The 17,974-nt window shown below is 38.2% G+C and overlaps 1 protein-coding gene across 1 annotated transcript; it reads left to right on the forward strand.

Annotated features, from left to right (window-relative positions):
• Positions 1-4,271: 4,271 nt before the first annotated feature.
• On the forward strand, positions 4,272-13,839 carry LOC136424063 (glutamate receptor ionotropic, delta-1-like). Its single transcript, XM_066412516.1, has 9 exons — positions 4,272-4,451; positions 5,668-5,774; positions 7,586-7,809; positions 10,460-10,687; positions 10,861-10,955; positions 11,252-11,361; positions 11,965-12,196; positions 12,961-13,107; positions 13,738-13,839. The coding sequence occupies exons 1-9, from the start codon at positions 4,272-4,274 to the stop codon at positions 13,837-13,839; spliced, it is 1,425 nt and encodes a 474-aa protein (XP_066268613.1).
• The last annotated feature ends 4,135 nt before the right edge of the window (positions 13,840-17,974 follow it).

Genomic DNA, 17,974 nt, shown 5'->3' on the forward strand with positions numbered 1-17,974 from the left:
TTTTTCTCTACGTCTTTTCTCTCCAATGAATGAGCTAAACGGTCAAAAATGCAGGTAATTATTGATTTCGGTTATGAAAGACTGCCACCCACCGCAGCAAGTTCACTTAAGAATACGCCCCTAGAATACACCGAAACAGCACGCATAAGTGGCCTATGGCACTCCCGTGACCTAAGTTGGGATAAACATGTTGACATCATTACACAAAAGGCAAACTCACGACTTTTTTTGGCTAAAAGAATTAAAACGGTTTGGACTACCAATCTAAGACCTCCGTGAATTTTACCAAGGCTACATATACGGCCCACTTTAGAGTATGCTGTACCAGTCTAGAGTCCGAGTATCACGGCGCAACATTCCATGAAGATCGAGCGAATAGAAAAACTTGCACGTGCCCTAACGATTATTCTCGGCCCCAAAATACACGTGTTATAACAAAGCCCTATAGCCTAGGCGATTGGTGCAAAAATTGTTCAAATTATGGTGAAAGCATGAAACTTGGCATAAATGTTCTAAGAAATTCATGCCTCCCCACCTTAGAGAACAGGAGGAAAAACCTTAGCCATCGTTTCGCAAAATCTCTACTTAGTAATCCTACTTTCAGGAGTTGATTATCCCCAACCGTTGGAAAATTCACGCTAGAAATCTAAAAGGTGCCAACCAACTTGTAATCCATTGGCAAAAATAAACCACCATAAAAACAGCCCCGTTCCATACATAACTCATCAATGAGATACATTCATCTTCCAATGTCGACTCACCTAGTTTACAGCATGTTGATAAACCGTGTTTCTTCTCTAATTGCTTGTACGGTGAGAATTCCTGTATTTCGTTTCTTTAACTCCTTGTATGATAATTTTTTATCTTGTATCTCTTATTTCATCTATAAGACTGTATTTCTGGTGTATTTATACACATACGTAGGATGTAATTCTGTAAGATAAGTGTTGTAATTGTACACGACTTTTTCTTTCACATTGTAATTGTATAGTACTAGTTGCTTTAAGTGAGATTTTGTTATATGTACTACACATTTCTAAAGTGCGCAATTAAGCTATGCTGAGGACGTTGACATGTATTTAGAGTTCAATAATCGAATCAATAAAGTTATGAATGCTTCGCTCACTCGGTGGTTTTATTCGGTGGTTATAGCACATGACCAGGCGTTATGACACCATATATACATCAGGGCGGGTCAGTAACCCCTGATAGTAAAACAGGATAATATATGCAACTATTAATGAATGAATGAATGAATGAATGAATGAAGGGCCTTTATTGTGCATTCTTGCCCCGAGGGGCTAGGTACAGGTCGTTTAACTTAACACATGGAACATACAAGGACATAAATACAACAATACAAGCTGTAAACATACAGAGTAGACAAACGTATTATTACACTAAGCTAGTCCAGTTGCGTCGACTTTTTCTCGCTTCTTTGTACATGTGTAAATGTATGAACAGACAATATTTCTTATACAAGGATTATCCAGGCGTAATAAAAATATGAATTTGTCTGTTGCATTAAGATGTTCGAAATATGGGAATTTTTCTTTGATAAAGTTAAAAAGTACACGTCTTTCGCCATCGTATAATTTACAATCTAGGACGTAATGTTGCTCATCTTCTACTCGATTTAAATTACAATGTTGACAAAGTCTATGTTGTAGAGGCGTGCGGTTGTGCCTTCCTGTTTCGACATGTAATCTATGACAGCTAACCCGGAGTTTAGTAGTAGCAACTCTGTGTTTGATGTTGCTAATGGATAAATATTCTACTTCTTTATACAGTGACTTAATTGATACCGGTGTTGCAATGTCTGGACATGCCGTAATCCAAAACAGACAAAATTGATTGTTTCTGGTTTGGAAACGTTCTCTAATAAAAGGAGAAAACAAGGACAAGATGCGGTTTGTATTGAACAATTAAAGGAGGCTGAACTTAGAATTGAAAAGTCTTCTATATTTCTTTGAATATACCGCAAATTCAAGTCCTCTCTTGTTTTAGATACGTCCGCCATAGTTCAGGGCTCTTCCGTCATTTGCAACTTATGCCGTTCTAGTTCTGACGCACCGATTTTCACAATAGATACAAATTGAAATCAGTTACATCATATCCCTACATATACAATTCTTTACTGCATGGATGTTAAAGATGATAACGACTAAGCATGTCGATCATACAGTAAACACAGGTTTGACACTTATCACCCATTTCCGCTAATTAGGGTACGTTGATTATAATTGGGCATTTTGCGCAATGGGTGTAACAGTGGCGGCGTTTAAAGTGTTATTCGTACTGCAGGGCTCACAAAGTTTCTATTAGTCATATTGTACAATACATAAGCGCAAAACCAGATATCCATTCTGGAAACATAATCTTTTACTTATTCTTAAGCTGTAAGCTAGTGGCAGCATGTTTTGCACCGACGACGTCGTACTGCTGTATATTCGAGGAAATCTAATCTCTACAACTGGATAAGATCTGAATATTACTTCAGGACGATTTCGAGTGACATCCATCACTCTCCTTCAGTGTCACTTGAATTAACTGGCAGAACGAATCAATACTAGTGCATCTAACTTGTTTGAATATGTAAAAGTCACTAACTCCTAGCGATCGTATGCAAATGTCACTTAAACGTAAATCATGTTGGTATCGTTTCTATGGTAAGACAACACCATAGCAAACTTGTACCAGTATTGATTCGTTATTTTATTCTAGTGACACTGAAGAAGAGTGATGGATACTCAAAACGCCCGGAAGTTATCTCCTAATCTTATCCCTTTGTAGAGATTGAATTTTACTCAAATGTTGTAATACCTGTATGTCTAACCTTTATAAACTTACTGTTGTATCTTTCTTTCTTTTTCCCCGCAAGCCACAACGTCATTTGACCTAGGTGGCAAGGAACATTTCCGAGTTGTGACTGTACTGGTAGGTAAAATTATCTTACTCCAATTTGTGTTTTTGAAAACAGACCTCTTTTTAATGATATCAACAATAGAAGCTTCAGTATCAGTATTGTAAAGTGTAGTTTCTATGTACATGTGAATATTTATGAAAGAACAGATGATGTTTAATTAGTTTATTACCTTGATCATCGCCCTGCAGGACTACTAGTACTAGTCCGATCCACGCTCGTTCTCATTTAAATGTACCCATTATGTAATTTCGAATTCTGTTACCGTTTGAAGTGAGACGTTCTTTGACATTAAGTTATGCAACAAGGTGACAAACTGTCTTTGTAAAAAGCTATAAAAGTTTTAAGTCGTCATAAAAACGACAATTTGGCATCTTATATGTGGCAAATCTTAATGTCAGGAACGTCTTACTTCAAACGGTAACGGAAGTTTTAAAAATGTGTACATTTAAAGACCCCAGATATAAAGGCTGGATAATGTACACTATAGGCTTCAGTATGCTACTGGCAACCGTGCAGCGCACATCAGTGGACTCCTGCCTGAGACAGTTTACCAAATACAACTTATTCTTCAACTTATGTTTGAAATAACAACAGATGTCAGAAATTAAAGTTTGGCTACACATCAAGGACACTTAGCCCAGAAATAAAGTAATGACAACAATGGCTTGTGATTTAGTTTGAGACAGTGACTGGCAGTTTTGTGTACAGTTCTACAGAGCCCTAGTCTATACTGGTTTCTTAGACTACAAGTAGACGGCAAAATTACAAGTCATATTTCTAGACACACAATTACTAAAGTCAATGTGGGAAAGACATTTTCAAGTTCGAAATGTAGATACAGTTAGATACTCTGACAGTGCATTGTCAGGGTTGATTTGAAAATTTGAACAAGGTTGATTTTCCAAAACCTGAAAGTTGTAGAATTAATTTGTATTATCTTGATTATCCAAAGGATCTTATCTGATTAAAACCTCCTTGGATTATGTAGCTTTCTTACAGTTATCTGAGCCATTCTGCATGGTTTGATAATGTTCCTAAAACCTGTACAGAAAAATTTTTGAATTTCTTTACCAGTATTATGGTAATCTGTCCTTGCCCATTGTTCTTGAATGGCAGACGCTGTAATCCTTTTCTGAATTTATGTGGTTATGGGGGTCAATCCACCATTCAAGCTGCTGGACAAGTCACAGTAGGAACACTTCCTTTACGACTTGCCCCGGGGAAGAATCCGATGGCTTTAAATGAGAACGAGGTCCATGTGTTCTGCTGCCACAGTGGTCTCCACACTCAGCAGCTGCAATCAGTCTTTCTTCATTTCTCTCTGCTGCAGGAGGCTCCTTTCACAATGAAAGAGAAGAGCGAGTCAGGGGGTTATCGGTACGTAGGGTTCTGTATTGATCTTATCAACGCCCTAGCGGATGAGCTAGACTTTACCTATGAACTGTACGAGCCGGAGGACGGCCAGTACGGAGCGGAGAAAGATGACGGGACGTGGTCCGGTATGGTGGGGGAACTCGTCTTTGGGGTAAGAGATCTACTTTTGACATTTCGTATTAGAAATTTGAAGTAAAGGTTTCATGTTCCGTGGCTCAAGCCTGAACGCAACCCCGCTGATTCGCCATCTGGATCAAATTCCGTGGATCCTAGGGCCCGAGTTTGATCATTGGGGTCGACTCAAGCTTGGACATGTTATAAGGGACTGCATTCGTCATTTCAGATGGTGACGTATAGCCGGTGGCCCCTTGTATGAGGATGTATTGAAACGAAACAAATTGAATTTTTTTTCAATTATTACCTTTCCAACCGAAGTTATGTACCCACGTTTACACCTTTGGTGAAGTGAGGAAAGTCATGTAAGGAAAATTTTACAAAGTCACAAGTCATCAGTGGCATGTTAGACATTCGAACATAAGACCTCAGGGCAAAATACCCTGTCCGTTACGACAACACGACGCTCCAACGCTGTATTACCTTGAGTTGAATTAAAGTTTTATGTCACCTAAAATACTACAACATTTTCTCATAATGTTTAACAACAAATAGTATTCTTACTCCGTATGAAAGTACGCGCCAAACAAACACCGATTGATTGTTACCGAACATCACACCTTAACAAAATTATTTTTTAGAATATATGCTTTTGTTGCAAGATAATACAATTATGACTGCCGATGACGTCACCGTGAACATAGCAGCCAGTTCAGAACCCATGCCAGTGCAGCGACTATTCTATAAGAACTACGGCGGAATACAAACTAGCTCTTTGGGGTTTGATTTCTTCTTTGGAAGCAGTGCAAGGCAAACTGTCAAACTTTTTCTGTTATAAATGGGTATTATGAAGTTAGCCATTCTCCATCTGTCATCCGAACCACCATGGCCGCCCAGAAGTTTTTGTCCTTCATATCCTTCCCAATGCCATCAGCCTGTATACTACTACTAGTGTCTCTTTTTAGTACATCTAAGTATGTTTGGGGTGGTCTTCCTTGTCTTCTTCTCCCATTTTGCTGGGGACCATAGCACTAAGTCGGAGACTATTTCCTTGCTGTTTCTAAGGTTGTGTCCGGCAAACTTTAAACATCTGACCTGTATCTTGTCTGACACTTTTGGGAGACCAGCGTAGAGTTCCTTGCTTGTCCAGTGCTGTTCCGATGTTATGTTAGCCACGATGTAGTTTTTTGTCAGTTTTAATATTATTTACAGCTGACAGATTTCCTGACTACGCTTTTCTCTTCACCTGACAGCGCGCTGACATCGCTCTAGCTGCAATGACCATCAGTTCCAAGCGGGAGAAAGTTGTCGACTTAACATCCAAGTACATGGACTATGGGACTGGCTTGATAATGAAAAAGTGAGCAATATCCCTTTCTAAATGAGACAAAATTTAGTACATCAAAATGTAAAATGATATGAATTTTTCCTTCACTTCAAAGGCATGCCAATTGTTGTATACTTTCTGAAACCTACACATTGCACAAATGTCGTAAAGTCGTTGTAGTTGACCAATGAAAAAAAAACTATATTCACTAACATAATCTATAATCCGACCGATACATTTTTGTGACGAATCTGGCCGCATCGGGTCCAACCGAACTCCGTTCTCTTTTGTTAAAAAAACATATTTCCGTTTTTTTTTTTGTAATCAGTATGCATATACTGTTTCAATAATTCATTATGGGAATATGACAAGTTCTGGTGTCAATAACAATAGCTCATTATCATAATTTATGCAAACATTGAGAAGAACCCGCATTTTCCTCTACAAATCAATGTTACTCCCCTTATTTCAACAGTATAACAGTACTATAGGTGTTTTATTACTTTACGAAACAATAGAAACGATTATAAAACCATACTTATAGTATGAACATGTTATTTAATAAGAAAGTAAGAATATGTAACTGAAAAAAATTTAATTTATTATTAAATCATGTGTCATAGTGTGCCACCTAAATGACATTGTATACGATTGTTAATTTTCTTCACATAGAACGTTTCCTTTTTTGTGATTGCTTTTTTTCTATTAGTCCACTGGTAAATTCTGACTTGGTGTAAAAGCAATGGTACGAAATGTCTGCTTTTGGATTGGAATTATTTTTTGATATTCTGTAATATACAATGCAATATAATCAGGGGGTCAATTTGGACCCCACCGGATCACACACAAACTTTAGACGAGAACTCATACTACAAACGGGATAATCTCAGTCTTAAAAGTTGCAAGAAATGTAGAGAAACAAAGTAATGGAAAGATTTTTTCTCCGATTAAAAATGTTGACATGGCACATACAAATATACGCCTTGGGTCCAAACGGATCCCATACGGTCGGATGAGGGATAAAGTGTATGTTTAGGCCGCTGACAATTGTTAAAACAACAGCATTAAAGAAAACAGCTTTATATAACTGAACGAAATTCAATGTCTATGCACGCCTTAACGCGGTTCATACCGGGCTTTTTGGTCATCCTGGGACGAGGCGGGGGGGGGGGAACTTTTGAGGCCCTCACCTTCAGATCCCTGCATGCAGTAATTCTTTACGGAAATGCCGAAGAGACATGAGGCGGTCAGAGTGACCGACTGGGAGGTTCTGTAGCTTATTTCTTAGAGGAAATGGTAAACAGTATATCACTGTCTGCTAAGACTTTTGTTGTCAATATCAACAGCACTGAGGTCAAAATGACTTCATAAATGAAATCATATATTTTTTAGATATCCACCATTTTGGGTCCGCCATCTTTAATTTTCCATAGAATATTCAGAATGTATTTCGAGTGCGCCGATTGCCCGCTGTCTAAAATTTGAATACCGGATTTGGAGGTTGGAATCGATGTTGTTACGACTTTTTTTGAGGGTACAAAACTCTCTGAACTTCAGGCGCATTTCGCATTAAAATGTGTTTTTTTGGGGGTGGGTATGACATAGATGAAATACAACACGGCGTATTCCACATTACCCTCGGTCCTGGCACTTTCGCGGGTCGCATCGCCCACCGGCCTTCGGCCGTGCTGCTATCCCACCCGCGGGAGGGCCGCGACCTCGGGCTATACGGAATACGACGATTCTATATATACACAGCCACTGTTACACAATATACGGTGCTACCCAAGTATGACTATTACTATAACTATCGCTATATTTGTTCTTCTTTTTTTCTCTTCCAGGCCGAAGGAAGGCATGCGAGAGCTGTTTGCGTTCATCCTACCGTTCGAAATGACGGTTTGGATCGGTGTCGTGGCCTCCATCGTCGTGGTAGCAGTTGAGCTGAATCTCCTAAGTCGCGTCAGAGTCAAGTTGAATCTCGTGGATCAATCACGGCGCGAAAATGATGCCGATTTTGACCTGAGAAACAGCGCTTGGTTTTCATACGCGTCACTTGTGAGAAAAGGTTAGTAAACAAGCATCTTGTTACCTCGGTATTTTAATTATTCGGTGGGTATTTTTCGACCGAAATAAAAAACAACAACTTTTTGTTGTTGTCATGACTAAAACCGGAAAGACAACATTTTTTCAATGGCTAATAACGCGTCAATGCGATGGGTCATGTTGACCTAAAAAAAGGTTTTCAGTTGGAAAACGCCGCTAGATTCTGAGGCTATAAATTGAAATGCCAATTAGGTAACTTAAAATGCCTATTATCTTTCCACCAATGATGCAAAATAATCTTCAACATCTTTTGCAGTATCACATTTTAATGAGAGTAATTTTGGCATTCCCTAGTTCAATTGTTCAAACGATCATGCGATCTTAAGACCCCCTCTCATTTGAATGAAACTAGTTGGCGACTTAAAGTGGCGACGACTTGGCACACTGAATGCGACGCATTTGCAAATGAAGCCCTGCTGAGCAGGGTATCGGAAACCGCAGTGTTTGAACTTAATCAAAAATCAATGCAATGTACGAGGACTAAAACACATCAAATAAGTGTGGCAATTAAAAATCATTGCCATGGCGAAGGTGTCTGGGTTGATTTAACTTCACTATAAAGAAATTACCAACGTAACAATCTTAGTTCTGCCATGATATTTGTTCCAAAAGCACTTAGAAATCAGTAAGGCGTCTGCAAAGCAGATAGAGAAAGGCACCATAAGTTACTCGACAGATATCGAAAGGCCGGAACACACTCCCTGTGTAGTGTCCTTTCTCCGCCGTTTTTGGATAGGTGGTGTGAGAATCTAGGCCAGACGTTTAGAAATTTGTTTCCTGAGGCTTCTAGGATGGTTTTGGCTCTGTACGTTGTGTTTTTGAGGTGTTACTGTTGTTTTTCCCGCACCGCACTCCTCCACGTCAAGCGCTAGCGTTCAGTGTAGACTGCCCGTGCGGTAGCCAAGTTCTTTATCGATCCGTTATAAAAAAACTTTGCCATGCTATATATGCTTGGAGCTCCTCATGTTTTGGTGTCCACAGAGGTTTTTTTAGGGAGGCATGGAGTTCAGCAAGTCCTTGTGATAATAGATCAACCGGGGTGGGTTGAAAACCCTTTTCAAATCTAGAATACTAGATTCGGTGCCTCGAGAACTCACTGACACGCTCCCACTACAGTGCACACTAGTACGAAATCGGACATCACGTACGTAAGTAGGTCATCTGTCATCGACCTTCGTGCCGGGATGTCAGACCGTACTAACAAGGTATAGAGTAACAGGCGGGCGTACACGGAGTTTGCGCGGACGTGTTCCTGTACAATTCTTGGAATTCTTGCAAAACGGGTGTAAAATATACTATTAAGCTCGCTCCTAAAGCTTCGCAAAAAAGATAAACGTTGTTAAAAGGATATTCACTTATGATACTTGGCACAACATGATAAACATATTATGAAATATAAGCATAACGTTAGACTACTTTAAACGAACTGACACGAACGATATACCATTTTCACTTGATTATGTGTTTTGTATCATGTATGTGCGATAATATGTTTATAGATTTATTAAGGCAAAAAACCTTGAAACTGCCTTTTTACTCATTTGGCCCACCCCTCATAACTTCCGAACGGTATGATGTATGATCACCAATTTTGTAGGGAGTGATGTTCAGGTCAAGTTTTATAATTCCTAGAAATTTGGTGACGTTATGACGTAATATGACGTAATTATGACGTCATTAATGTGATGTTATTTGTTAAATAGGGAATTCCCGTAATATCTCAAGGTATTAAACAAAGTAGTGTGCATTATTGATTTTAAGGTAAACCAAGACATATTAGGTTAGTGGTAACTACGTTGACGTCAAAATGACGTCGTAAAATTACGTAACGTGTTGTTAGCGACCCATTGAGATCCGCCATCTTGGATCGGCCATTTTGAAATTTTCAAAAATACTTTTATTCCATTTATGACCGAACAAAACACTGAAAGTAGGCTAGAAACGTTTATCTAAATGTTTCTGGTAAAATAGTGCAATGGTCCGCCATCTTGGATTTTGACCGATGACGTCATCAAATTAGCATAGTTTATGAATATTGAATCATGAAAGTTACATCTGATTACATATGATGCTATACATGGAAGAAAACTAGTGTGGTTGAGCAAGAAAACATAAGAAATATCATTGTTTAAAAAAATAGTGATTTTTGCATAAAATGCCTGTCAGAAACCCGTTGCCATGGCAACACGAAATAAGGTAAACTTATACTATTATCATAATATTGTTGCCAACTTAATGTCAGGAAAATTCAACAAAATTTTGTACTCCTAGTATATTTATTTCGGCAGGTATGTGATGTCAAAGTTGGCGCGGGCACTTTTAGCCCCCCCCCCCGTCTAGTTTGGGTTAAAGCTATTACTCAAAAATATATGTTTCATATGCTTTTGTAGATCCTGTTTTAAATACATGTAAACCCATTCCATCCTATACATTCAACATCGCCAAGAGACGAGGAGAAGCAGAACCTTTGTAGTTTTAGAACCAAAAGTTTTATATTGAGTATCTGAAGTCCTGGCATTATTTATGCTCTACATCTTTGTGGTTGTTTTCTGTACCTAGTCTTAAAGCGCAATGATGTACAATAAAGGTGATCATATCGATATATCCTACAGGTGTAGAGCCTCAGCCGAGGTCAACCCCGAACCGTATTTTAGCAGGCGCCTGGTGGCTGTTCGGCCTCATCGTCATATCAACCTACTCCGCCAATCTCACGGCCTTCCTCACGGTCAGGAGACTGGAGCAGCCGATAAGATTCATGGACGATCTGGTCGTGCAAACAAAAATCCAATATGGCATCCCGAAGGGCGGTAGCACCTACGCCTTCTTCCATGATCAACAAAGTAAGTTATCATCTACTACGGAGGTTTTGATTTCTGTGTGTCTGTTTAAATGTGTGTTTGCCTGTGTGTCCGTCATAATGGCTACAGTATAGAGAAGCAGGAAGGCAACGCAGTATAATGGTATGGGCCGCAGAAGCGCAGACTGACAAAAAAATGTTGTGTTGTGTATTCAGCCACAGGTACAGTCTATGGACAGATGTGGAACTACATGAACACAAGGGAAACGATGATCAGCAAAGTCGCGGAAGGGATAAAGCAAGTTAAGAAGGTGAGCAGAACAAAACAAGAATGCATGTCCAACTGTTGTTCAGACGGGTCAGAGAACTCGTGTATTATTACTGCCTATGGCTGAAATAGTCCTACATCAAGGAGTATCGAATAAACGTTGTTGATATGTATGTACTATTGATGCTGTGTTGTAGAGGTAGCCTGCGCACACGTATACGTATTATGCACTTATTTCTTTCAGTTGTTTTTGCGACGCATCAGATGCGAGCCAAATGTTATAGTATTACCATGCTTCACTTAGATTCATGGCAATATGTATCTTTTCTCCGTCGGCAGGGTGAATTTGCCTTCATGTATGATACGCCAATGTTGGAGTACCTCACCATGACAGACGAGAACTGTGAATTGATGATGGTCGGCAAGCCTTTCCGCCAACTTGGATATGGGTTAGCAACCAAGCACGGGAACAAGCTGTCACATAAGCTATCATTAGTGTAAGCTATCTTCAGTCACTTATTAGTAACATAGAGTATAACACTGAAATTGTGGTGTTCGAGGAGTGATTGTGTATCACCTATCAAATTGGCGTACGAAAAACGAAGTTATTTCACTAGTTTTGACACACGTAAGGCTACGCTGAATCGGTTTCTTGATGAAATTCGCGCTCGAATGTATTCTCGTCCGTTAGATTTGAAAAAAATTATTTGTGACCATACTGTTAATATTTCAAAAAGTGAAATGTGTAAATATATGCCGAAAATGGAAAAAATATAAAAAACGGATTCAAATGTTATAGAATGTCAAGTTCAATGTCAAAGTCAATGACAAAGTCAAAAAGAAAGATCCTAAAAAAACAAAAACAAAAAATCATTATGTTCAATCATTTGTTCAGGCAGCACTTTTTATTGCCCAGCTTGATTTTCTTTGCACGTTCGCAAAAGTTTAAGGGTGTCCAGAGGATGTAATCCATTAAACAAATCAATGTATGGCCTAAATAATAAATGAATAATTTCACATTATATTGATGTTGTTCTCCTTTTAATCTTCAGTATCCTGAAGCTGAAAGAAGAGGGGAAGATAGACAAATTTCGTAACGTCTGGTGGCCGACAGTTGGCTGCGCGTTGGACGGGGGGGATATAGTACGAACGGGTGCGGATCAATTGGGACTGGACAGCTTTTACGGAATCTTCATCATCATTGGCGCTGGAGTAGTGCTACCGATCATCTATGTGGCGATTGAGGTCATTTGGATGCACTGCTGCAAGCGAAAGACACAGACGGTACAAAAACTTTACTTTCTTCGTTTGTTTTGGTCTTATGACGCACGCATTACCGCAGACTCTCGTAAGGTTAATAGAAAATAATTCATTTTGGTTATAAATTGAACAACACTTTTGCTTACTCTGTGGATTATTTTGACCATATTCGACATATTATACTAAACCAATTTATCATGCCTTTAACTGCTAGTATCTAAAACATCAAGGCTCAGTCACACATAGCCGACCATGTCCACCGACCTCCTTCAGACAATGAATGGTAGTTAGTTGTGAGTAGGGTCATTTGTGGTTGGACCTTGGGGGCGAGGTTTCCTGCAAGCCATGTGACCTTTAAAATTTGTTTGCGCTAGCCGGCTATGGTTGTTGAAAAGTCAGGAAAGCCATGCATGTTCTGTTTGAATGCGACCAAAGGAGTAAACTGGGGTTAGAATGAGATAGATTCTAGGCTACTTCCGGTTTTTGTATTTGGTCGGAAGTGTTCGGAAGCAAAGTCGAGGAATGGTCCTGAATGTGTGTCAGGCGCTTCACTATGAGTTGTTTTCAAGCATTGTGTAGAATTAGGGAGAAAGAAAAAAAAACATAGTTTGATATCTACATTGCACACAGGAATGAACTCGTGATATGCTATATGATTTCTGCATCTGCACGCGTTAAATTCAACGTAGTGCAGCTGCGTCTTATCACTGAGAGTTTCTTTGTGTTGCAATGTCAATGATTCATAAAGCATGCCTGTCAAGCCAGCATGTTGCATGTTTTTTTGCCAGATGGGTGATGCCTGCCAGTCCAGTGCCCCTGGGATCCCCGGCGACCACGATCCGTTCTCTGCCTCTGGGTCCCCAGATTACCACAACACGTTCTCTGTGGGCATGCAGGGGGCGTGTGTTTGTGGGCCTACGTCGTGCTTCTGTAAGGTAAAAGACGCCAAAATTAACCAAAGGAAAGCAAAGTGTAGTATTTGTCTGAGTCGAATGTGGTTGAAATACTGAGTAGATTAGCATATAGAATATTGGAGAATAGAATATCCCTAAGGAACTGGATGCAATGGTGTGCTGTAGTTTGTAGAAACGGTGCTTGTAGTCAGATTACTTGATATATTCTTTCTCTTTCTCTCTCTGTCTCTCTCTATCCCTCTCTCCCTCTCCCATTCTATATATCTACCTATATCTATCTATCTATCTATCTATCTACCTATCTCTCTCTCTCTCTCTCTCTCTCTCTATATATATATATATATATAGAGAGAGAGAGAGAGAGAGAGAGAGAGAGAGAGAGTGAGAGAGAGAGAGAGAGAGAGAGATTTTCTCGTGAAGATTTTAAGATATCCAACACCACTCTGTGTCCGTGTCTCTCTCTCTCTCTCTCCCTCTCTCTCTCTCTCTATATATATATATATATATATATATAGAGAGAGAGAGAGAGAGAGAGAGAGAGAGAGAGAGAGAGACACGGACACAGAGTGGTGTTGGATATCTTAAAATCTTCACGAGAAAATCTTTATTTTAACTCTTCAATCTTAACACCATGCTGTTATACATTCACAGTCGGAAACAGAGTTTTCCCTGAACAAGCAGAAATCATCACAAGAAACCTGGAACCGTGAACTACATGAAAACTACTGGGAAAAGCACTACTGCGAGCCATAAATAGCGGCATGGTTCAGATCTTCATCCAAAAGGCAGGGGGCTCTACTGAAATTTGATCTTTGTAAATGGGGACCGATCGTTGAAGATCGCGTCATTAAGGTAGCAGAACACAGTTTTTCGCCTATGGGGATTTAAATGGTTAAGGACCTTGAAGTGAGAAGGTTCAACGCCTGAAAATTTGTAGCAAGGTGCACAAGGAAATTACGAGAATTTAATATGTTTGACTTTAGGATACAATATACAAAATATGTGAAAAAGAGCTTAAGTATACATGTTCATTTTTGATTTGACCCCCGTCGGAGGTCATCATACTGCAGCCGACACACAACAGTTGGCGGTAACCATATTCAGGCGCAATTTGATCCCGGGCGAAACAAACATCGTAATCCCGCTTATACAGTCCCAAAACTGGCCCGTTCCTCTACGATTCGCCACCGTTTTTGCCTCGTTTACAGAAAAATAACATTAAAAAAATACAGGTATCATTTTCTTTACATATACAGCCAAGCTATGGATGTTTTCCTCCTACAACAATGTAAAAATCCAACATTAAGAACAAAGATGGCCATTGCCATGGCAACCAGTAGTCAACTGTTACAAACTACTTTTGTAAGTGCAGAGGACAGGTTTCATGTAGAATAAGAAAGTTAATAGAAAAGTCGCTTTTATCTCAATAACCAAGTTACATATGTTTATTTTACCTACAATTCTGTAGTTGCAATTATGCTACAATGGGAACAATAGCTAAGTATTTTGGTCACTGTGGCCCGCCCTATCGAGAACCCTTTCTTCTTTAGAATTATATATAAAAATAGTATCAGCTAGAGCTGTGCCAAAAATCAATAAATTTGCGCTCTTTAATGAGATATTGAGCCAATTAGGCCCTACCACCACACAAAATTTAAGAAAATTCATTTTTTTTAACTTTGGCCACCTTACGCTTAGTTTTTACAGACAGAACCTCTTAAGTAGTGGACTTTTAAAACCATACGTGTACATTGCACATTATATCTATCGAAATTGATATCAATACCTCCAGTAGTTTTTTTTCTTAATCTTTATGTTGTATGGTTTTCTAAAGAAAATTGACATTATTTTGGTATCACCAAATTCGGCAGTCTTTGACCTTATGAAAACACTTTATCAGGTGTGGACCTGACTTCTTGTTTCATTGCTGTGTGGCTGTTCCGTTAAGTAGGTCATATGTTGCAATTCTTGAATTGTTCTAAAGGCGGGCTTCTTATTAATCGTAAGCAGATGAGCATAGAAAATGCAACTGTCAAAGCATACAGCATTTCTATCTTTAATTGAAATTCTATAATCATAATAATACTATAATCATAAGATGAACCTGGGATGTGAGCTCCGCAACCCGGTAAAATAATTTCACAAGGACCCATCATGGCAGAGAGTGGACGGAAGGCTTTACTTCCACAACATATGCCCCTACCAAACAACTCTGTCAATCACTCACTCACTCAATCAATCAGTCAATCAATCAATCAAATGGTTTTATTTATCATCAGAACTTGGAGTACTACATTAGCAGACTGAATTGCGTCTATTGTGACATACATCGTACGAATCGTATTTATTCAAAAAAATATGGCACTTATTGTCACAAAACCATCTATTCAACATTGTCGTTTTAAGATATTGTTACATCTAAAAGCCAATACACACATGTACAACATTAAATCCATTGGTCATAACCAAACTACTATCTACATTGTATACTATATAGTCGACTATGATATTCTGGAAGTCATGATATAGGTTGCACTTTAGAAATAATTATCAGGGAAGTAAAAAATATAATTGACAAATTATGAGTCTGATTCATCATTCATGCTGATTATCATAATCATGTCCAGTGGTCAAAATGTAAAGAGACCCCTTTTAAAGGACATGATCAAAAACACATGGTGCACATCATGACCTAGTTTCTGAGAGGGCTAAGTCTCAAATTCGATGTGTTCATTCCGTTGACAGGAATCCATATTTCAGAACTAGTCATTCAATAGACAACGATAAGGTCCGAATCTGAAAAGAGATCGAGTCAGAAAAAACATTTTACTTTGGTACTTAACAAGCACAAAAGTCCAAATAAGGGGACAAGTGTAAAGAATGTCATGCAAACACTAAAATCCACACCTGATAAAATGTTGAGACAGAGAAAAATAGCCGCACGCTCGAATAAGTTGTTTTTTTGTTCTTAGAGGAGTGCGATCCATATGCCATATAATCAAATCAGCAAGGCCTAGGATTTCAAATGGATCTTTATTTGTATCTAAGCTGTACCAGTCCAGGTTCTAACCCATTTTCAACCAGAGGGCAGATATACTGAGATGGAACCAGGAGAATGGAAAATTGTTCCTTTACTTACTTTTGGCTATTGTTTAGGATACTCAACAACTGATATTAATGTTGTACTCAGTGACGAGTGTTACATGAATAATATTGATGTTGTTATCGGTGACAATTGTTACAAAAATGATCTTGATGTTCCAATCAGTGAAAAGTGTTACATGGACGATATTGATGTTGTAATCAGTAACACTGTTACATATATGATCTTGATGTTGTAATCAGTGACAAGTATCATGTTAATGATATTGATATGGTTATCAGTGACAAGTATCACATAAATGGTATTGATATTGTATTCAGTGACAAGTGATATTGTAACCAGTGACAAGTGATATTGTAATCAGTGACAAGTGTTAAATGAATGATATTGATGTTGTAATCAGTGACAAGTGTTACATAAATGATATTGATGTTATTAGGAAAAAGTGATACATGGTCTATATTGATGTTGTAATCAGTGAGAAGTGTTACATAAATGATCTTGATGTTGTAATCAGTGACAAGTATCACATAAATGATATTGATATGGTAATCAATGACAAGTGATATTGTAAACAGTGATAAGTGTTAAATAAATGATATTGATGTTGTAATCAGTGACAAGTATCACATATATGCTATTGATATTGTTATCAGTCAGAAGTGATATTGTAATCAGTAACACGTGTTAAATAAATGATATTGATGTTGTAATCAGCGACAAGAATCACATAGATAATATTGATATTGTAATCAGTGACAAGTGTTAGATAAATAGCATTGATATTGTAATCAGTGACAAGTGAAATTGTAATAAGTGACAAGAATTACATAAATGATATTGATGCTGTGATCAGTGACAAGTGTTACATAGTTGATATTGATGGTGTAATGAGTTACCAGCGTTGCATCAACTGATAGTTGTATGTTTGCTTGTAATTGTAATAAATGTATACAAAATCAATGATGTCTGTGGCTTTGAAGTTCTCGTATTCTTGTCCGTGTCACACACTTCATCATCTTTGGAACATCAGTCCAAGGCTTGTAAAAACATAATTAAATCATGTATGCCTTTGATAAGAAGAACTTCATTGCACGATGAATTGTTTAACATAATCCAAATATAGAATAAAGTTAACATCCTAATTACTAATGCAATACAATAAGGGTAAGTAAACGTTTTTGATACAGTTTTATAATCGAGTGGGGCTAATCACTAGTTTCTGTATTTTTTCTAATGATAAAGCAATAAATTCGTTTAAATATTTCCCTTTTTTGCACTGTGGGGATTCTTACATTCAAGCTTCCGTTGCCTCTTCATCCTCAACAGCGGTGGTCAACAAATTTTCAATTGAAAGTACCATGTAAACTAAGACGTAAACACGTGATGGGTGACTTCCATGGTCACCTTGTACAATATGGGTCAGTTAGAGCACGTCGGCAGGAAATATAAAATGATAGCCAAATTATGTTTTCCGTTATTTCAGTTGACCGCTGACCTCTCGCACTTAAATTTGAGTTTATAACATTTCATTTTTAATTAACCGTTTAAAAATTGTGTAAGTTTTGTTCTTGTAATTGATTTAATTGTATATAATGTAAATGGACTCCAGGAAAAATACTGTAGGATTGCATACACTAATGAGAATATGAATAAAACAAGAGTTCCACGACCTCATATCTCCATGAACAATTCTATTCATGCAAATAACTTACACATTTGCATAATATATGCTTCGTCATAAACACCTTTATCTAACTTACATGTTGCAATATTGACAGTCCT

Source organism: Branchiostoma lanceolatum, chromosome 1, assembly GCF_035083965.1.
Source record: "Branchiostoma lanceolatum isolate klBraLanc5 chromosome 1, klBraLanc5.hap2, whole genome shotgun sequence".
NCBI lineage: Eukaryota > Metazoa > Chordata > Leptocardii > Amphioxiformes > Branchiostomatidae > Branchiostoma > Branchiostoma lanceolatum.

Coding starts and splice junctions, on each gene's coding strand:
- LOC136424063 (XM_066412516.1), top strand. CDS start 4,272: ATGAAAGAGAAGAGCGAGTCAGGGGGTTATCGGTACGTAGGGTTCTGT. Junction 4,452..5,667: donor TGGGGGAACTCGTCTTTGGG/GTAAGAGATCTA, acceptor TTCACCTGACAG/CGCGCTGACATCGCTCTAGC. Junction 7,810..10,459: donor CGCGTCACTTGTGAGAAAAG/GTTAGTAAACAA, acceptor TATATCCTACAG/GTGTAGAGCCTCAGCCGAGG.